Consider the following 22,823-nt stretch of genomic DNA (forward strand, 5'->3'; position numbering starts at 1 on the left):
ATTTTGCAAAGTGAAGTTTGTTTTCATTAAGATGTAGACAGCTATTGGAAAAGCACATGTAGTAAGCTGCGTAGTGGCACAGCAGTGCATCTTTATAACTAAGATCCACCATCTGAAGGAAAATAACACCTTTGAAAACAAAGCTTCTGATAGTTACAATGTGGTGTTCCAGTTTTTCTGCAAAGTAGAGCCTATTTTCAGACCGATTTCCACAAAACCGTGTACTTTATCTACAATTGTGCAGCCTCTCTTCATGCTGCCTATGAGTTACTTGCTTTTCAGGGGGAAGACAGCCCTGTCCTTTACTCTCGGCTCCTCGAGGTATGCTATCTTAATTCTGAAAGTTCGCATGCTTCTTAAGGTCTGGTATCTTCTTGTGAGGACTGGGCAGTGATATCTAGCTCCAATTTAAGCAAGGAAAGAAGATTTAAACCTTACAGTGACGATCAAAGTAAAATCCAGAAGCCATACTGAGATTAGAAGGAATAACTCAGAGGAGGGAATGAAGACATATGGACAGCTATGAATTAAGGAGTTTCAACTTGCATTGAGGAAATGAAGAAAAAGCTAGAAAAATATATCAGAATCAACACTGAATTTTTTTGTGGCTTGTTTTTGTTTGTTTTGGTTTGGTTTTTTTTGTTTTTTTTTTTTTTTTAAATGCAGCTCAGTTCATTATTTGCCTCGTATCTGCCTGAACCCCAGAAAGTTAAGACAGCATTTTTCTTCCCCCATATGACCCCATCAGCGAACATGACCCAGAAGGCCCACATGATGGACAAACTAACGCTTACTTTCCAAAACTGAGGAGAGCTTTTACTTATTTTGTGATTTATCTGAACATAATATACCAAAGGGGAAAGGCCCCTTGTTCACAGAATGGACTTGACCATGTAATTATTGTCTTGCACCAAATGAAGTGAATCCATCAATAGTTTATTTGAATACTTATCTTTGATAGGCAAGAATTTTAGATACAAGTTGTCTCCTTAGATTCGGATTTAGGTAGCTAAAAATTAAAACAGACTTGTAAAAAGGACTGAGCACACTCTTTAGCTGAGATCTATCCTACCTGCCTCTGAGTTGTCTGTCAGGGGTATACTACAGATTCCCTGTGGGTCATATGAAGAGAGGTGCCTGCAGAGAGGATTCACCTATCTAAATCTTCAGTGACCATGTAGAGCTGCATGTCTGTTACCTCGCATAACCTGGTAATTTGTTTTCCTAATTTAACCACCTGAGTCGGTTGTGGAAAGCTAGCTGGGATCATTCCTGGTCTGTACATGTTAGAGGCTCTTGGGCATTTACCACTGACCAGGTAACAGTCATTTAAATCTCCATTGCTAGGTAATAGACATTTATATTTATACCTTTTCAGACTTCATCCACAAGTGCTGAGTGTTAGGGAGAAGCTGTACGGATGATATGGCTGGGTCCCACCTACAGTTAATCTCTGCAAATGACATGCCTTTGGCATCTTCCTGCTGGGCTTTGTAGTCAGACTCGCTAGCAGTGCCCAGGAGAGAGCAGCAGACTGCAGGCTGGGGTGGGTGGGCTGGCTCCTGGGTTTGGGGTTTGACCCTGCTAGGGAAGCTGTTTCCTTAAGGAAATGGAAATCCCAGCTTTGCAGAGTCCCGAAAGCAAGAGACTGGGATTTTTCCAGCATAGTTTTCAAACGTGTTAACGTAGGTAGGGAAGTAGAAGGCAGATTTTCTACTTTAAATATGCGACAGAAGGGATTTTGTTGTCGTGCTTATTTCCACTTGGTCTGAGATGGTGCGCGCTGCTTTATGTTCAGCAAGAGCATGAGGAAATATCCTCTTTATTGTTTGGGTCTGTGCCGGAGGAGTCCTGGGCAAGAACGCACTTTAACAACTGTTCAAAATGAACGATTTGGAAAATCCGAAAGGATCAGGAAAAGCTTTATTTTTCCCAGAGGCGGGAACGTGAAGCCGGGTGCCCGCCTGGGGCAGCGCGGCCGTTTCGGCGGGACTGGGCTGAGGTGCGGAAGCAGTGGGGCGCCTCGGGCAGCTCGGTTCGGCGAGAAGAACCGGGTCTGCCTGCGGTTCGTGTCGCTTCATTGTTCCGGGCGGGCGGGTGACATCCCTGCCGTGACCGGGGGGCGGGGCCAGGCGCCCACCGCCCCGCGGCCCCGCTCCGCGAGCCCAGGGCGCCGCCTGGCGGCCGCGGCCCGCGCCCCCACGGGTGTCCGTGCGGGTCCCCGCGGGGCTCTCGGCGGGGCGCACCGCGCCCCGAGGTGCCGCGGGAGGCGGCGGCGGCGGCCCTGGGCTGCTGGGGAAGCGGGTCCCCGCTGAGGGGAGCGGAACGGAACGGGAGGGTTTCCCTGGCAGCGAGGGCGCTGCCCTTCTGCCCGGCTGGCGGGGCTCCTGCTTGCCAGTGCCAGTGACAAAGCCCTGCACGGCTTAGGGAAAGGTAAGAGCCTGTTCGGATCCTATAGGAACGTCTCCCGAGTTGTCCGGGAGGGAAATTATTTAAGAAGAGTGATTTTGATGTGTTGGGGTTTTTTCCTTTCCCTGCTGGCTGGAATCAGAAGCGTTGCGCCGAGTAACGGGCAGAACCGCGCAGGAACGGCTGTGAGCCGCGTCCCCGCCGGTCCCTGCGTGCCCGCGCGCCGCCTGGCACCACACCAGCTGGCAGCAGGGAGGGAGGAGGCTCGCACCAGCCTCACCTGTTCAATCCCAAATTCTTCCATGCAAGAGCTTAGATAACGTTTTGTTTGAGACTCAATGTTCAGGTGCTAACCGAAACGCAGTTAAAACACATGCGTTTTATTGTGGAAAAAAACATTCAGCGTTAAAACTGATGTGAGACCTTGCCTTCAGGGCAACTGAATCCAAAACACATATTCTAATTTTTCCGTGTTAAAACAGAAGAATGATGGAAGAGAAATACAACAAAGAAAGAGCCGAGATATATATTTAGCTGGTCTCCACATGCATTCTTAGAGCAATACCCTGTAGTTTAAGTGCAGTATAAGCTAATTGTAAGAAATTTACAAAACTTTGGAGAAATAATTTAGAGTTGAATTTTGCCAAGCACTGAATACTCTTCAGCAGTGCAGCTAAGTATTTGTCTCATGCCTAAGTTCGTGAATAACTGTGCTGGGTCGACTAACTATCACAAGCCCAGCTCTTAAAGTTTCAAACCTTAGCTGTGTATACAGAGCATATTGTCGTCCTTGTATGCCTTGTAAGCATTGTGTTCACCCCATAATTAAGGAATGCAAGAAGGGTAAATTGTTACTATTATGGCTATAATTATTTTTGCAGGCACCTAGAAAAAGTGCTTCCCCAATGAATTGACATTATCATGCTTTAGTTGGCAAATGCGCATCTGAAAGCCTATGGGCTCTCTGTTACTCTGCGAGCATAAACAAAGCATCTGTGCTCTTCTATTATTCTCAGCTTATAGTTGCCGTTTTCTTCAGCAATAAGGTACAAAAGTTCAAAGCAGTCAGTAAACACCCTGCAGTCGTCAGGCATCATAGCAGGGCTGAGTTCCTGACTGCTTCGTTTAATGAATTCTGCTGCTGAAAAATGAGCACCTATAAATCAAGATCTGCTGTTCCATGTCTGATCACAGCAGTCTTTTTTTAACTTCCATTATATGAAAGAAATACAGTTATCACAGGTAGATGGAGAACTCTGTAGACTGAAGTACTTTCATCCAGTTTGAATCCTAGGAAAATGGTTAAAAAAAAAAAAAGTGCTAGTAAGAGAATTTGTATCTGCTACATAGCAGAAACCTGTGTCATGGCTCAGTACTGTAAATCTTTGCTAGATGCACTCTGTAATTAATCTCAATCTGAAACTAGTATCAAACTCTAGTGATTCTGTTCTGTGGTTCAAGTAATGCAGAAGGATTTGCAATGAAAAAAGCAACTTCTGTTTTACTTGCTCTCTGGGCCAAAGAAAAAAAGATCCCCCTGGGCTGCTGGTTAAAGATCTCAGGGGAGGTGCAGTCCCAAATTCCTATTCAAAAGGAATATCTAACTACTGTGCTAATTGCCACTCTGGTATGGCTTTCTCTGTCCCTCTTTTTTCCTCTAATTTTCTAAAGTTTTGAAATTCTATGGTGTGTTTTGGATATAGAATAGCGGAACATATGAAACAATTCATGGGATGGTGGCAATGATTTTCTTCTTCTCCCTGTGTGTAAATGCCAAGTGTACCCCTTCAGCCAGTGCAATGCCTCTGAGATCTCTGTCTCTGTGGTCCTGGAGCCAAGATTATGGTGGTTCCTTTTTGATACTTGATCTTTTTCTTAATTCAAAATGTATGTCCACAGTGTGGAAACAGTCCCATGCCTCTCGCTCTGTAATCAGAGTCCTGTGGGCTTTTGGTCTGGACTTTCTATACACTATTTATTGCTTTGGATGGTAGCTTCTATTTTTGCCTGTGAAGCTATTCCCTTGCAGGGACTTAATTACTCCTTATGTTTAACCATCACCTTTAATAAGGTTTGGGATAGTCACTTGATCCAAAACCTGCTTAATGTTAGCCACTAAAATCTACGACAATAAAGCCTGCAGTGGTGTCTGAGAGTCACAGTCATAAGTGAGGTCCCTGCATTGGTAGACAATGTCTGTAGAACAAAGACTGTCCTTACCCCAAGGATTTGTAAGCTCAGTGTAATAGATGAGAAAGTAAGCAGTTGCAGATGGGAGTAGATTGGCCAGAATACGACTGTCAGGAATTGCTTAAGCTTCAGTTGATGTGAAATCAGAAAGTGCAAAAACTATTTGGAGTGCAATCTACTGTATCTTTGACTGTGATTTTAATTGGTTTTATATGCCACTAATACAATGAAATGCATTTGAATGTGTAAAACTGGAAAACCAGATAAATTTTACTAGGAATGTTTTACAAATGCCCTCTCATGGAGAAGTCCTCCTCCTCCGATAGAGGAGTCTTTAGTGTCTGTGTAGGTGAAACCAAATGAACATAGACATAAACTGAAGTTTGCAGATGCTGCTTTTGCAAATAGCTGGGAGGAAGGAAAGGAAGGAAACTCCTCTGGTTCCTACCTGGGAGGATGGACAGGCATGGAAGAACCCCCGGTGGGGTAGAGAGAGAAGCCCCTGGCACAAGCGGTTCACTTATGGGACACGGACCAACTCTTACCTTGAGATGATGTCTGGATTTGACCAGCGTGTGGCCTGAGTGTACTTCAAAATCTGAATCATCCAGAGCCATAGTGTTTTGCCTTCTTGTTCAGGCTGGATGTTCGCAAGAGTCGGGAATGAGTCATGTCACTGATTTCCACCGTCTAGAAAGAAGTTCCGGAGCATGAGCTGTGTCCTAAAGTGCCACACAGCCTTCTGGGAGTTTGCACTGATGAAAATCTGTGAGTTTGGATTTCCGAGTGTACTTTTGTGCCTTTATAAAGTGCAGCACAGCCTCATGTCCACGAGAGGGAGCCGTTGGATTACTTGACACAGTTCCTTTTTTTTTTTTTTCCCTGCAAGGACGAATATCTTGCACACACGAAGGCAAAATTCCACTGTCGTCAGTCCAGCTAAATATGCTGTCAACATTTTGGATGAGAGCAACAGCAAGAATGTTAATGCTTTAGGAAAGGCTCCACATTGCATTGTGTTGAGTTTCAGCTTGAATCTGGTCTTACATAATCAGTGCCTGGGTCCAGAGCAGTGCAAATTGTTTCTAAATATGCAAACTGCAAACAGAGAACGCTTACTGAAAAAAGAAAGAAAGAAAGAAAAGAAAACGCAAACCTGGAAGCGGATGGAATTTCCCCATCCATCATCCCTCACCTCTAAGGCACGCCTGACTGATTGGCATGAGAAGTAACTGTGTCAAAGCCGTTTTCTGTTGGCAGACAGCCCCTCTGCTGCTGTCCCAGCATCTTTTCTTCAGCATTCAGCTGGGCCAGTCATGCAGCAGAAGCAGGTCACTCATTGCTGGGTCCTACTTTGCCAGGACTCTGACTGAAGAGCATGAGCGAGTGCATGCTCAGAGGCCCTCACGCCACCCGAGTGCCCTCTGATTCACGGCACCGGGGAAGCCGGGTAGAAGTGGATCTAAGCACGTGCTGCAGTCGCAGGAGGTCCCAAGGTCCAGGCATGGCTTTAGTGGCTCTCTTTCTCCTTACCGCTCAATAGCACGGGTTTTGGGCACAAAAAAGACGTGTCAGGGTGGAAGCAGTGACGAGTGAAAGCAGGTCAGCTGTAGGAAAAGTAATGCCACAGAAGGAGGATATCAGAGATGGGAACAGAGTGACCAGTCTCTGAGCACCAGGCCTAGAATCTGTCTTCAGACCTTTTCTCACCCTCAAGCAGGGCTTGGCTGGTGCTATTTCAGCTATGATGGAAGAGAGTGGGAGGAAGAATATTCCATTCCCTTTCTCTGATCTCTTCTTGCTCTTGCACGGGCTTTGTGCACTTGCCAGCAGAGTACAGAAAGAGGCTTGTTCCCTCATGGAAGTTGTTGAAACTTTTCAAACACAACAATATTCTGACAAAGAATGAAATATAGCATTTATGAGGGTTTTCACTTCCCACTCAACTTTTTTTTTACTGTCTCTACCTAGCTGTTTCTCAGATTAGGAGTTACAGTTTCTTTAAAAGGCGTAGGACAGGCATGAGATCTCATCTGTGTGGTCTGTGGGTTGTTGTGACTGTTTTTGATAGTGTTGGGAGAGTGTGTTTCAGTACTTTGAAAAAAAGTCTTAGCTCAACACAGAAACATACGGGGACAGATACCACAGCTGATGCACCATAATGGAGATGTTTGTTCCCTGAAAGGTGAGCTACTTCCAGAGCCTCTGGAAGCTGGTGAGAAGTTGGTGAGAACTGCGTACCTCTGGAGCTCTGCAAAGAGGGCTCGGACATGGGAGCAACAGCCAAGCTTGGCCATTGCACCTAGACCTTTCTTTTGAGAGTCAGACTTGTACATTGGTATGTAGATTTTAATATGACATACATAGAAACAAATAGCTAATATTTCCAATAAAAGACTTACGCAGGTCAATGAGATGGGCAGATACACGCCTTGAAAGCCTTCTGGTGTTACCGAGCAAGTGTTCCTAAGTTGTAACTCCTGCAGCTTAGAAAACACTGAATCAGCGAGATCACTGTGCTGCCTACAACAAGAAACTAAACATTATTTGGAAGTTCTTCATGTCATTTTTAGCTGCTCTTACAGCATTGTACATGGTTCTACTGAAAATGGGTAATAAAGTAATACTAAAAAAATATATACTGTAATTTATGTGAAATAATTTCAGTCGAAACATCAGTAAGTTGCCTATAAAGGATTTTCATTTGGTAGCATTCCTTCCTCTTCAGGGAATCTCTCTTTCAGGCGTTTCTCATAAACTTACTTATTCTCTTCAAAACTTGTTCTGAGACCTTTGTGTGCAAACAATTAGTGTAGTCACATTAAAAAGGATGCAGTACCAGAACAATAGCAATTGCTAAGTTTATTTTAAATGGTCTTGCAACCACTACTGAAGACATCGTGCCTTGGTTAAGAAAATATTTTCAAAAAAAAAAAAACCCAGAAGCATGCAATTTCCCTTTTTTCCCCCTTTTTATGTGTATATTTATGTTTAACTCAGGGCAAGAATTTTATAATATTCTTAAAGGAAAAAAATAGAAATAAAAATGGCATGAATTCATGAAAGCATGGGTTTATCTATAGGCATTCTCTGTAAATGAACCAAACATCCTGTATTCTAGGTAGAACAACCTTATTTGTCTGCTCATAAGCATTTTAGTTACCTTCATGCACTCCCACCTGTCGTACCTTTTTTGTGTACAAACTGAATGTATTGTACCATGTTTCTGTTCGAACTGTGCGTGCCCGATGCATAAAACATGACACGGAACAGCAAGGTTTTCCTCACCATCTGCGTTAAGTCACAAACCATCCAAGCTTTGTTCTCATGGTTGTTACCATTTCACCAGAATCTTTCGGTGTTTGTATAGCCTTATACAGTATATTGCACTTACTGTACCTGTATAGTATCTTGTCTGTATACTGTATGCACATAAATATGTATATTCACTCATGTATGTATGTATAGTATGTTTATATATCTCTGTACATGTATGTGTGTTTGTTCATAGTCTTTCACTAGAAATGTGTGGCTATTCATATACATTATGTGTATGCCAATGATAAAAAAGTACGAATGCCAGCACCCACTTTTGATAACCTACTTTTATTCTCATTTTGTCTTGTTAAACAATGAAAATAAAAATGTCATGTATTTTAAATGAGAACTTTAAAAGATTATTATTTTTACTAATTTTAAGGTTTCCAGTTCTTCAGAAAAATTATTTGCACAGATCCAGAATTGCAAATATATTTGTGTTTCTCATGGCAGTTTCCTGCGGTTGAAAAATGTTTGGTAATGGCCCATGCTGAATAGTTTTGGTTCGCTCTATCTTATGCTGGTCAAGTGCTCCTAGGTTTAGAAATGTCCTTAACCAGCTGAACTCTTGTGCTGCAAATCCCAAATCTATTCACATGAGGGACTTGCAATAAATCTAGGGGGTGACCCATCTTGCACATATAAATACTGGATATAGAAGGGCCTTAGGCTGGAAAGACAAGTTTCTCCAGTGAGGGTGAGCCTTAGGAACGGGTGAAGTTGCCATACTTTGAGTCAATTTTATAGGAACATTACAGACACTATTTGTCAAACCTCTTACAGTTTGCAGTCCGTAGTAACATATAATTGCCAATTGATTAAGCATTTATTAAAACAGCTAACAATCATTTATTAGCCCTTTGTGAAATTGCTCTTAATCACCACACAACTGTATGTAGGCTCGGTTAACTGGCCTTGAGGCAGCAAAACACTGGCTTGTCTTAAATAGCAAAATATCCCTGTAAATCAAGGGGGTGACTGGTACATATTTTCCAGTGGAGCGTGTGTTTTAAGTTCTTCACTGAATTGGCGCTTCAGTGGTAATCGTTTGTGTTTCTTTGAAACTTAGGAGTGACAAATTTCTTTCCTTTACAGTTAATTTTGTCATTGTGTTATCTTGTCCAGCCAGACCAGCCCCAGTGTGTAGTAAGTTACTGCAGCAGAGTGGCAGCAGCTACTCAGAGAATTCTCAGAAGGCAGATCTTTATGCAGGAAACACTAAGGAACTTTTAGGATCACAGAGCCACTGCTATGAAGAGCCTTCACCCCAACTAAATGGCAGAACAGAAAATCCTTTTAATTTTTTGATTTAAAGTGACAGGGTTAAATTCCGACCTCACTCATGTCAACAGTAAATTCCTATTTCACTCATAAGCTATAACTGGAATGTCCAAGGAATGCTTTTTCTCAACAAAAAACAGGATGGGGAAAGGACACGTTGTGCTGATGGAGCTCAGTGTTTATAGACCAGTGGCCTGATCTTCAGCCTTTGCAAGTCAGTGGCAATTAGTGGACTCTTGGGTTGGGTTGGCCCATCTCTTTTTCACAGTCTGGAAAAGCACGTTTACGATCTGGGGTTTATAATCACAATAGAGAAGACTAAAAAGGAGAAAAGATAATAGCAATATGCATTTTTAAAATTAGTGTTGGCCAAATCATGACTCTTACTTGATTTCTGCACCAAACTTTAAACCACAAACATAATCAGGGAACACCAGCACGTTTTTGCTGCTTGACAATTTGTTTGCTGATGTTACAGGTGATCTGTGTGTACAGGTTACAATGAAACTGAATGTTTTGTTTGCCATGCATTGTCATTAGCCGTTCCTTTGAAGATGGCTATTTAAATTTCCCTCCTGCTTTGGGGGTCTGAACTTGAATTCAACCCATACTGCTGTCGTAGGCTAAGTTGAGTTTGCCTGGTCACTCTGGGCGTGGGACCCTGTGAGCAGAGCCCGGGTTCATCAGACAGGTGTTTGTGGTTTAGTCTGTTGCAGTCTTCTCAATGAGTTAACACTGAATCAGTGTCATCTGCTGTATCAGCCACTTCCATCCGTTTGGAGATTGCCTTTGGAACAGAGAAACAGAAATAAGGTACAGGGAACCGCTATATGCAATGAATCCCTTTTTCTAAAGCGTGCAGATGCCAGCCTTAGTCTCTTGCCTGCATCTCAGCTGCTCTGTGTGTCAGGAAATCGTGTCTATATTAGATTTGAGTACTCTTGTTTAGCAATTCCTGATATAAATGACATTGCATGGTGTTGCTGTGAGGGTAGAGCAGATGTGGTATCTTATACTAAGGCAGGCTCTTAGACGTTTGGATTTTTTAGAAACTCTCAGTGTATGAAGTTACAGTTTATAACTCTAGTAACTATTTGTTAACTGCTTTTCAAATTAGAGTTAAAAATTAATCATAAATGGAGAACTCTGTCTTTTAATTGTGGTTTTATGCATCTTTAAAAAGGAAGATGTGACCACCTGCAAGAATACCATCATCTCTGTACATTCAGTGGTGTTTTCAGTCATGCTTTCCTAAACCTTTTTTCCCCCATACAGTCAGTACAATACTTGAGAAATGGCATTTAATCTAGGAAAATAATCATTGACTCAACTTCACCATCAAAAAAGGAGAAATGTAGGAGCATATTTCAGAAATTCTCACCTGCAAAGCAATTCACTCTCTGTAACTGAGATATTTGTGTATTTAGATCACCTAACACAAAACAAGAAGAATTGAAGGCACCAGTCCTTTCAGTATTGACGCAATCTCCCTCCATGTATTATTTTGATCATTTTATATGTTTTTATTTTTAAATTATTGTTGGGACCATTTTCTTGAAAATGCTAGAGAAATGTAAAGTCTTAGGGGCTTTGCTGGCAAACGGGTGAGATGAGGTTCTTCAGCTGTCACAATCAATAAAGGTAGTTAAATCTTGAGTTCTAGTACTGGCTTCCATAGGAAGAGCACTGAAGCTCACGTACGTTTTTTTAGCTTGGCAAAAATGAGGTCCAGTAAAATGGGGAAACTAATGGAGTTTGTGATGTCCCTACATGTCACATTTTTGTAGCTTTAGGATTGGCCTCAATGTGCACTTTCTCATAGTTCTTCACTCTTCCAAAGTCTTGGTCTTGTTTCCACTCATTTTCATTCTTCCATATGTGATATCTGGGTCCTTCTTGGCCTCTGGTGGGTGACCAGAAGGAATAATCAAGAGCATGCACCCTGCTGCCTTCAGCTCCCTCGAACATGAGAGCTTTTGCAGTCCACAGGGGTGGAAAAGAGGAGGAAAGGATCTTGCCTACCGGCAGCTCACACTGCTCCATGCCACCTCTTAATGCAAAGGGGGATAGGCTGTTCATCTCAGTAGGAGGTTTAGAATCTGGCAGTTTTTCAAAACTGCCATGACTTAGGGTAAGAAACGCTACTTACAGGTGTGTTGCACTGTGGATGTGGTTACTTAGTCATAAGCAGGGCCAGCTGTAGTGACCATTGAGGTCACTGCCTCTAACTATAGAGGTGAGCAGTTAAGGCTCACATGCAACAGAGCAGCAACCTCCAGCAAGAGGAGGAGGTGGGGAGACAGGGTTAGTGACCTCTCAAGGAAAACTAGAACATTAGAGTGTTACTCTGCAGGTGCTGTACTACAAAATGCGGTTAGCAGAAGGTCTCTGTATCACTGAGCTCTAGCAAAGAATTCTGTCCTCTGTCCCTCCTGTGATTGACCTAATACAATATTGAATTTTCCTTTCTATTTTACAGTGAACGACAGGATGTATCATGGTGGTTGCTTGAGTTGTGCATTTATTGCTTAGCAAAGGCATGGATTAAGCTTTGGTTTTTCATGAATGATCTCAGTAGGAATGTGCTTTGCGATGATGCATTGCATAAACGAGATGCATGAGACAACACAATATCCTGAATATGAATTACTTTATACTCTCTAATTTTAAACGTACTATCATTTACTGGATGTGTTAACTAACGTTAGATCAAGCAGTATATTTCAGACAGTTGCTTGCTCTTTAAAAAAAAACCTTAGATGAGAAGAATACATGTTTCTAAATAAGATTATAATGCAAGGTCAGGAGGATCTATAGCTTGACTGACTGCCAGTATGAAAATGGCAAGCAGACGGTGGATTTATCATTTAAAGTTTGTTTTATTGATAGCCTCAGCAATAATCTGAGGGTTACCAGAAAGCTTGAGGCATAGGAGTATGTGCAGGGCTGGTTCTGCATAAAGTAACTGTGACATTTAGTAATTGGAAGCAATGAATCATGAAACTGGAGGTCTGGAATCAGAGGTGCTGAAGGTTTACTAACCATTTGCTAATTTAATTTTAGGATAAGTATTCATTGCTCATAATCTTGAATCTTTGGGAATTCCTGGAGTTCCAAAGATTCTTGACAGTTGTTTTTCAGTGGTGGATTAGTCAGGCTGTAGAGCACAAGACAATGTAATAAGTCTTTTAGTGAGTCCTGTGTTTGAAAAAAGGTGTCCAGAATTTTCATACGATACTGCATAGTATAATTACATGAAGTGATTGAAGAGTTTTTACAGGGACTGTAGTTCTCTTTTTCTTCTGTAATAGTATCATTTGCAAGAAAACATATTTCCAGAAGTTTAGAAATTTAGAATAATATAAATCAAAATATTAAACACAGCAATTAAAATGTTACAATAGCCTTAAAAGGTGATGCATATAGAATTTCATAAGTTGAAATAACAGGTGTCAGTGAATTCTTTGAATGTTAAATGTTGTCCTGGGTAAGATTACAAAGTGCTCCTTCCCACCCAGCTGTTTTATCAATGTAAAGACTAGTGTGCTGGGGCAATTCTTTCCCAAGTACTTAGAGGGAAAATAGAGATGTTACTTGTGTCCCTTAAAAAGAAGAATTTGTGAAAGGCCGGAAAAGGTAGTTTGTGTAACGCTTAGCACCTTGCGTGTGCTTGTGCTTGTGAGGCAAGTATGTGGGTGCACGGGATCGTTCTAGTGTGGTTGCTGGCATCATGGGACACCTTCTAGAAAACACCCCAGACACTTCTAGGGAAGAATTTGCAGTTATGTTATGCAGTGTCCCTGGGCAGTGTTACCATGCACTATGAATTGCATGGAGAGTGTCTGTTTTCACAGCTCACCTTGCACATCCTGTGTGTTCCTGAACATACTGTTGTTACCTTTAATCCCCTTTGTATTAATAATTAATTGTTGTTTTGAATTTAACAGTAGGAGGAGAACGAGTTAGCAGTACAGAGCTATATGAATGACTAAATATCCTAGGCCCGATTACACTGCCTTTCATGGCAGTGTTATTCCAGAGTACCTCTGTCAGAGAGAAAGAAATGACTGCAGGTTTAGCCTGTAGTTCTACCCTCACTTACTGACTTTTGCAGCCATTGGAAGTAGCAACATTCAACTGCAGTGCAACGGTTACAGCTAATGGTTAGTAAAAGAAATCTTGTCCAACATAATTTTCCAAGGGCTCTTCTGAAGACTTAAGTTATTTGAGGAGTTTTTTTCCTATTTGTTTGAACAAACTGTAGTCACATTCTTGGACCCATGAAGTTAGCCAATACATTCCTGTTGGCTTCAAATGGGTGAGGATCTCGCTGCTCAGATTTTCTGAAACCTGATTCTGGCTGAACTCCTGCCTTGGACAACATCTTATTTGTGAACATGTGCTAAGAGGACCTCCACGTCAAGCTAAGAGTATCAGATAGCAGATTCTGAAGTAACTGTTGCTACTTAACATAGCGCTCCACCACTTGCACCTGTAGCACACAACTGCCTTCTAGGAGTGAGATTTCACACCCTCCCAAGTGGAAATACCTTACCTGGCTGGGTGGCTGGGACCCGTCTGCACCAGAGAAACTGCCGGCAAGAGTTTCAGTGGGAAGGAGAGTTTGGAAACTCCTATATGAGAACAGGCAAGAGGGAGGGAGTACCTTTTCCTCCCAGAGGATGGTAAGTGGCTTTCAGAAAGCCTTTCTTCTTCACTTACTGTAGCCTGCGAAAACAGACCGGCACGCTTGGCTCTGCTGAATGATGTGTAGCACTGCACACAGATTGCACTATTAGATATTGCTTTGTTTGCAGATCCAGGAGACGTTTCTATTAATCTCCTCCATATGTTGCTGATATTTTTTATTTCATTACATTTTGCATTGGTTTAAGATCACTTTGTTATAGCCTCCCATCAGCTGCTGGGCTTTCACTTTATCTGTAGTATGCAGTTGTCACAAAGAAGAGTATGTGACATCCATGATCACATACATGTGATATGGTTTTCCCCATCCTTCCTGTAAATGAAGAGTCAGCCCCTCTGCCCATCCAGCAGGAGAGGGAGACACTCACAAGGGCCAGGAGAGAAGAGCATCTTCCTTGGCCCCATATCCTCTGCAATTTCAGCCCAGTAAGTGGGAACCTGTAGTACTAGGAAAAAATTATGGAAGCACCACTGAATCGTGGGGCTCTCTTATTGCCCAGAGCTTCTGATTTCACCTCAAACAAACCAGCAGCATTAAAAATAGGCAAACCAAGAACTTACCAGCCAAGATGTCATGAGGAGAAACGGCTGAATGGGATATAGTGTTGTCTAAAACCCTCACGTAAACTATAGTGGAAAGTACTTTTTTAGGTCATTGAAAGTTCATACAGCACAAAAACCACCCCCACTCATAGAAGTGTCTAGACCATGAAATACCAAGTGGTCAATTCAAATGTTAGAAACGCTTCCTCAGAAATGAATGAAAGTTGGCAGCATTTTCTAATGTTGTGACTAGTAATAGAGCTGCCTACAATATTTCAAATATTTCTTCTCCCCCATGGCATTTTTAGCAGCACATATTTTCACAGACACTTGTGTGAAAAATTATAGTGCACCTTTCAATGACAGGTTTCCTGCAATGCCTCGCAGCACGAGGAATTAGCATGACTTTATCCTACCTACACCTCACCCCTGTGGCCTGACTTTGGAGGAGCAGAATCTCTCCTGGCACTTGCTCTCCTCTCGTCGTAGTGCAGGCATGAGCGCAGGGCGCCTGCCTGCCCAGTGTGTGGAGCTCGCCATTAAAGTGACATGGGGCTTATTTTGAGACAGAAGGATGTGAACGGGACTTATGTAGCTACATCTTTTTGCTAAGGGAGAGCATTATCTATCTATGTATTTATGTAGCTATTTATCTGTCACATGTGAGCAAGTAAAATTTATCACACCTAAGAATGAGAGTCCCAGACCTGGTACTGAGGATTTTTCGCTCTATATTTTCCTTCCTGCTTCCAAATTTTTTTTTTTCACAACCCTCATGTTTTTCATTTGGTAAGGCTATGCTACATGGGGTCATTTGGTTTGTGTATGACTTACAGTTATTGCCGTATTTTTTTCAGTAGCATACACGTGTTCAGTAACTTACATAGACCTGCTTGTGCACAATACTGATGCAGTTCCCCTGGGGCTCTTTCTGGTGAAAGTCCAGTTCCTGAAGGGCCAAACGGTCTTATCTTATATTGTGAGCAGTCACCAACAAGATACAAGATGTTTGCTACACCTGGCGACCACAGCTAGCAGGTGTGCAAAGTTGTATCTGTCAGTAGCTGCTTAATTGTATTATTGGAGAATATTTTCTTCTATCTTTTTCAATCTGTAAGTATTACTCTCTTTGCCAAACCAAACTATCCTGCTTAGTTAAGAACGGGGAAAGAACTATGTTTATTTACATTTCTTTTTCTTGCTTTAAACACCCATATTTCGAGCACTTTCATGAATGTTCTGGTGCAGGCTGCCACAGCACAGCGCAGGCTGGAGCTGCGCCGTCATCGTTCTGCGGGCAGTGGTGAGGGTGCCCAGGGCTGGGGCAGAGCCTGTGCCAGGGCAATAAAAAACAGAAATAGTCTGCTGTGACACCAGGGAGTTCCTGGCAAGGGTGAGTCTTAGTCTCTTCCCCAAAGCCTGTTTTGAATTTTCCCTGGGATTATGAGCTTTTCTCAGTAAATTCTGATGTGGCAGAGAGCTATGGTGTGTGCTGACCTCTGGCTCCAGGTCCTGTCCTCTAAGGGCGATTGAACTGTTCTGTCTGACAAACCTCTGCTCCAAGACAGTTCTGTGATCAATCTCAGGGCAATCTAATTGAAGTTAAACATATATTTGTAAACCATCGGGACTGCTACTTATTTTTCTGGAATAATTCAAAATTTCAGTCCTGTGAGGTAAGAAGAAACAAAGACAGGGCCGCTGCTAGTGGCCCCTACGTACAAAAATACACTGCTTTCAAGTTTTCTTAGCATTTTGCATTGTTTTGAGGATGTGTAAAGTTGTTGTTGCTTTTTCCTAGTTGAAAGATGGCTTTATAATATTACTGCTTGTTCCGTGGCACTGCCAACATAGAACCTGAGAGTATGTAACAGATCTTAATATAATTCACTTCCAATGTTTTGGGAATAAAAATATCAGAAAAATAAGAGTAGATAGTAAAAGTAAGATGGCAACATAGACTGGTTTCTCCTAAGGCCTTCAAGAAATCTGGTGATTAAAACTGTGTAGAAGAATTCAGTTTTATAGAGTATAGTGGAAGAAGTTTCTTACTTTTTGTTGTTGTTCAAGTTTGGAACAAGCATTTGCTTTAAAGAAGATTATTTTTTTTTAAATCTAGAGAATAATGAATAATCAAAGGGTTAGTGTGTTTACAAGGAACTCCTGAGACATCCTTATTTACACTTGCACTCAGTCACGTTCAGGTGAGAGAATTTCTCCAACCACTCTATGTTCCTGTACGGTTCCTACACACCAAGTTATCACAGCTTTTAGGAGCCTGCTTAGGAGCAAGGATTTGAGCCTACCTCCAACACCTCCATGGTGAATGTCCAAACTTCTGGGCCTTTGGCTGGTGTTTTTCTTCACTCTTTTGCCCTGTCTGATTTTTAAAAAAAAAATGTGTGTTAGACCACAGATAATTCAATGAGTAAAAATTCCATCAAAACAAAAATCGATGTACAATCAGCAGATTTCATAGTTCAAAGATTATGTGTCATGGTACCTGACACACATCCTTGAGTCTTCAGGAGATCCCTCCTTACAATCCTAACATTAGCTGCTGGCTCTTTCTTCCCCTTTCAGTAAGAACAGGCTTTGAGCCAAGACACTTCAGTCAAAACCAACTTTGCTTCTCCTGTGCTGTGTCTCGCTGGCCGTTACTGCCAGCGCTGATGCATTTTGTGCCTGTCTACCTGCATCCACACCAGCAGCCACGCTCTGACATGCTGCAGTATGTGTACTGTTCCTCACATGCCATGAGATCTTTCAGGAACAGGAGTGCTGTATAGCTGTATAATGTTATGAATGCTCTCCTTTTTTCCATAAATTAAGTTGTAACATCATTATTTTTTGTGCATTGACTCACACTGAACAAATCCCTTGTTATGATATAGCAGGGATATCAGCAACTGGTGCATGACCAGAAGAGCAGGCTGAAGCCAGAAAGGAGGGAGGATACGAAAAAAACTAGTACTGGAAATAAGCTTGAGTGCCATCGGTTCAATTACAAGAAGGATTATGCCTAAGTCTGCAGTGTTAAACACATTAGCATTAAACACTTCAGTAGCCCTACTGAAGTTACCGAGGGTTACTGCTGTGATTAAACAGCTGAGTTGAGTGCTGACTTGTGAGCCTTAGCACCTGTAATTTGTCTAGGGCAAGCTGAAAATTGAGTTAACACTCTTTATTATTATTAGCAATGTGGTTATTGTCCTATCTGTAGTTCATTGATCTACAGACTGGTGATTTCTTCTCAGGTCTGTCTGGCAACTTCAAGAGGCATGCACCCTTGTTCAGTAAATTTGTATTTTGTTCCACATTAACGCTAGAACTGGGCAAAACTATCAAATAAAACCCTTTAACATTTTTTCTCACTTTTAAGCTTTTTTCCCCAAGCCTTTCAATATCATATGTGTTCACTTAGGCTATTTTAGCAAAGGACTTTGCCCATACCAGTTCTGCATGTTCACACTGCACATGCCATTACCTGCTTGTAGTTACAGGAGAGGAATGTACCATGTGGATGCATCTAAGAAGATGCTGGTGTGAAGGACTTAGGCATCGAACAAAAATAATATTTAAAAAATCACAAGTAGTCTTTAAATCTGTGTCTGGGGAAGTGGAAAAACTCAATTTCTTCATAATAAATGATCCACTAACTGCAACACAATAATGGTGGCCAGTATAAAAAAAGGATTTTGGAGCTGCCGACACTTGGGTTTATTTTAGAGGCTGTTTTGCAGGGAGTGGCAGAGTGTCTGTGTAACTGATACATTCTGCAACACCATTTCTATCTTTGGGAAATTGCAACTGGTATTTTAGAGCTTAGCATGTCAAAATCCTGCTTCAGGCCCCTTGAATCCCATGAAGGAGATTAGCCACCAGAAGACGCTGTGTTGGCAACAGCACTGTGTGTAGTACAGTGGCGAGAGTCAGGGTGACGTGGATGTAACACCCTTGCGGTGACCGTCGTTCGTGCTGCAGACGGTGCTTGTGACGATGCCTGGTGACTGGAGCATGCAGCGTGCCAAAAGGATTTGGTATTGGCACGTGCTCTGTTTACTTACATGATGGGTTATAAAAGAGAAGGTGTTTCCTGATGCCTAGAAGAGGAAACCCGCACTCAAGCGCTGCTGCTGTCAAATCCAGCCCGGGAGCTGACGTGCAGCTGTGCATCGTGAATATTTTGTGTAATGAATTGTGTGCATGCTGTGTCCCTGTCCTGCCCCACATAGGAGGACCCAGCCAAAATGAAGACGCTGATGTGTAAGTACTAACATGTCACTGATGAGTAGAATGGCAGGAAATCTGCCTTAGGGAGAGCCTTGTCCAAAGACCTGTGGAGTTGAGCCAGGGGTGGGGAGGAGTATCTCCGGTTCAGTCGGTGAGTTTTGGATCAGGGCAACCAAAGAAAGTCTCACGGCCGTGGCAGATAACATGCCTTGTACCTGCCTGCGCTGTAGTTAATGTTAGATTGCTCCTGAAATGAAAATAAGTATTCAATTTAGGAAGAGCAGGCACAGCGCGCTTCCAGAGGACTTTAGCTCAGCCATTCAGGAGGACACTCAGACATTCAGGAGGACATTCAGAGTTGGGGCTCTTCAGCCTGGAGAAGAGGAGGCTCCGGGGTGACCTTATAGCGGTCTTCCAGTACCTCAAGGGGGCCTACAAGAAAGATGGGGAGAGGCTGTTCAGGAGGGCCTGTTGTGATAGGACAAGGGGTAATGGTTTTAAAATAGAGGGAGGTAGATTCAGGTTGGATATTAGGAAAAAATTTTTTACCATGAGAGTTGTAGAACACTGGAACAGGTTGCCCAGAGAGGTGGTGGATGCTCCATCCCTGGAGACGTTCAAGGCCCGGTTGGATGAGGCCCTGAGCAACCTGATCTAGTTGGAGATGTCCCTGTTCCTTGCAGGGGGGTTGGACTAGATGACCTTTGAGGGTCCCTTCCAGCCCTAACCATTCTATGATTCTATGATTCTATGACACACTGCAGATACGTTACCTGTGTAATTCTAAATTCGTAAGAATGTTCTAGAACAAAATACGTTTTGTCATTTAAACTTGTTCTACACAAAGTACTATGTAATGTATAAGGTAAGCATGGTTTTGTTTCAATATAAAGAAAGGTGATTCTATCTAAAATTCTTTTAACCTGTGTCACTCCTTAGAAACTTTTTTTACAAAGATATTTGAAAAAAATACACACATTTCTGTATTCTGTTTATTTTTCTGTTTGAGAGAATTGTTTATTATTACTTTTTCTGGTAGGGTTCCTCATGTTTATTACTTTTGCTTTGTTTCCTGATATGAGTCTGAGCATTCTCTCTATCTATTTATCAGTAAATGCTAAATATGCTTCAAGCTGCTGATGAAAACTGCTGAGATCAATGGAAGTTTCTATACTGGCTTCTGAGAAGGCCAGTCCCCAGTTCTAGGAACATGGTTTATGCCCATGCTTGACATTCTAAGATTTGTGAACAAAAGGCATATGCATTATTAAATGTACTCAGACACTCTTAATTTATTATTAACATACACTTCCTTCATGAATCATAAAACACTGCCGAAGTATTAGTGTACACGTGCATTTTCATGACAAGACCAGAGATGTACTTGGACAGCCTCTGCGAATATACGGCGTGCGTTTACTTGCACACAAACATTAGTTTGTGACTAATGTGGAAAACAAATGTTGGGAGACTCAAGACATCGCTTCAAGTTTACAAAGTAAGTGTTGAGAGGAAGTTTTCTGATTTGCAGGTATACAGTGTGTCATCCAAATACAATGAGACCTTTCAGGATAGCTTAGAAAGTTTCTTTCAGAGCTTAGAAACTGATTTCGGTTCCGACCAAAAGCCTTTGAAGACACACACATTTTCAATCATGTGAGCACCCCACTGAACTGAAATGAAGCCACATTCTCAGGCCTTAGAGGGGCTGTGACATGTACTTACAACTAAACATATGCTAACCTTCTTTTTTGGATCAGGATCATGTTTTCAAATATTCTACATGCATGAAAACATGGAGTTTCTAAACTTTTGGTGCCTTCCAGTTAATGAAATATCATCACAAAATAAGATAGGTTAATCCATATAATTCACATGGAGTTCATTAAATAGTTTTTAAAAAATTAAACACAGAGTTATATTTAGCTTGATGCTTAGAAGTTGTAACGCCATGCTTTTATGGTGACAGATTGGATTTGGAAAGTGATATAAAACCTGGGTTTCAGTGTATAAAATTTTTTATTTCCACAACTTAAGGATGTTGTTAAGATTCATTTGCCTTTCTAAAATGTATTCCATCATTTAAAATCCGACCAGTGCTAGTTTGCCTAAAACATTTATCTTTATTAGCTTTCAGTGCTCTGGAGAAGTTAAAAAGGGGACCTTTTATTACCCTTTTTTTTCTTAAAGTAGTAATTAGAAGTAAAGGCTGACTTTATTTCTGTTGTTGGCAATAGAGATTTTCTGTTCATCAAAGAAATTAGAGTGTTTCAGATAAGAGTAATGTTAACCTTGCAAAGAAACATTTTGAATAGAAATGAACAATAGAAATATTCAGTCTATGACCAAATAGTTATTTGTATGCTTTTTTCCTTCTTTTCGTTTTCCTTCTTTCTTTCTTCCCCTCCTCCCCTCCAATAGGTGACGTGTATGCAGTGGTTGCAAGGGGACCATACAATGCTGGATATGATTGAGAAAAAACGTTGCCTCTGCAAAGAAATAAAAGCTCGACAGAAATCAGAAAAAGGACTCTGCAAACAGGACAGCATGCCTATTTTGCCGAGTTGGAAAAAGAATACCGGGACCAAGAAATACAGCCCTCCTCCTTATTCCAAACAACAAACTGTTTTCTGGGACACGGCAATTTGACAGGCATGTGGAGGATGCCCTCTCCACTGTGTTGCACCGTGCACAGGTAGCCTGCTTTCTTAATAAGGCAAAGGCTCTAATCTAAGACTTACCTGCAGGTGGTGAACTTCCTAGGAAAAAACCCACACGGATACAGTGCTCACCTGTCAATCAAGAGAGATTTAAGTTTCGGACTGGATTACAGCATTCATATTTATCCAGGATTTTTTTGAATCCAGAAGATATCAAAATGTAAATACTTCACCAATGTATTGAAAATACCCAAACTAATACACTGTTTAAATACATATATATATATAAATTCAAAAATTTATGAAGAATTTTACTATATAATGTTACTGTTATACTGTTTTATTACCTATTTTCTATGTGGTATTCTAACGTTTCCGCCCCCCGCCACCACCATTTTATTTCTCTTACCTGCCTAGATTTGGCCTCTGTACAGAAGCATGTGGTTGTACGTTTTGTTGAACAGGACAATGTACAAAACAACTTGGTGCTAGGGCTATAGAAGTTTAACCTAGAGTCGTACTCGTTAGATGTTCTTAGCTTTTGGGGGGGAGGGCTGGACAAAGGAGAGAGTTTTGGTGGGAAAGAGCAAAGCTGTAAGCAATGCAAATACGAGTGCTGAATGTGGATGCCCAAGTTGCATTTAAAATGTGAAGTGTTCTGCATCGGTTTTCCCATAAAGTTAATCGGATAAATTGCCCTTGGTTTTATATGAATCAGTTACTAAGATTATTTGGCGAAGAAGCTAAATTTTCTGCAGAAAAGCCTGCAACAGAAACTCTTCCTTCCTTATATTCAGCTGACTAGCAGAGACCATGGTTCACTGTGACTAAGCATAGTACAGCCCGTGACGGAGAGACCCAGTCGCTTAGCAGGTTAAGGCAGTGGCACTGCAGCCACCGTTCCTGTCCACGTTTGTCTTTGGTCCAGAGAATAAAGGCGACAAAATCTGTTTACATGTTTATTATTTTTAAATTCAGCAACACATCCTTACTTTACGCTGTCAGATTTCCTTGTGTTATTTATAAAGGCTGGAATTCAGACCCCTTGAAAGCCAGTGGGGAAATCCCGCTTGATTTCATGCGGTTTTGAAGCAGAGGCCCACGTAACACGTTCTCCCTGGTATGCCGTTTCTTCTTCCTGGCTGCTTCTGTAATTGGCTTGCATTCCTGTATTATATTACACCCATTTTAACAGAATATTATGTCATGACCAAAGAATTATGACCTCCTGGTTTTAACGGGAGAAAGAGATGGCTTATACTGATGATGAGGGTGAAATCCATACGATGAAATATCTTCCTAAAGGATGTGTTGAGAACGAGGGAAACTTGTACTGCTGTGGAGTAGGGAGAAAAAGATCTATGGCATATATTTTGTGTATTTAAATTTCTATCTATGCGTCTGAAGTTTGGTAGCACAAAAGTCCCTCTTTAAAACAATCATTTTAATGTTATATTCACTGAGAAGAAAAGGTGTGTTGTT

General features: G+C 41.7%; 1 protein-coding gene across 1 annotated transcript in view; it reads left to right on the forward strand.

Annotated features, from left to right (window-relative positions):
- NYAP2 (neuronal tyrosine-phosphorylated phosphoinositide-3-kinase adaptor 2) overlaps positions 1-21,330 on the forward strand; it is a 137,654-nt gene extending 116,324 nt beyond the window's left edge. The window contains exon 6 of the mRNA XM_086618602.1: positions 21,103-21,330. Coding sequence (XP_086474728.1) covers positions 21,103-21,330 — 228 coding nt within the window. The remainder of the gene's footprint in view (positions 1-21,102) is intronic.
- The last annotated feature ends 1,493 nt before the right edge of the window (positions 21,331-22,823 follow it).

The sequence above is a fragment of the Tauraco erythrolophus genome, chromosome 11 (genome assembly GCF_009769465.1).
Source record: "Tauraco erythrolophus isolate bTauEry1 chromosome 11, bTauEry1.pri, whole genome shotgun sequence".
NCBI lineage: Eukaryota > Metazoa > Chordata > Aves > Musophagiformes > Musophagidae > Tauraco > Tauraco erythrolophus.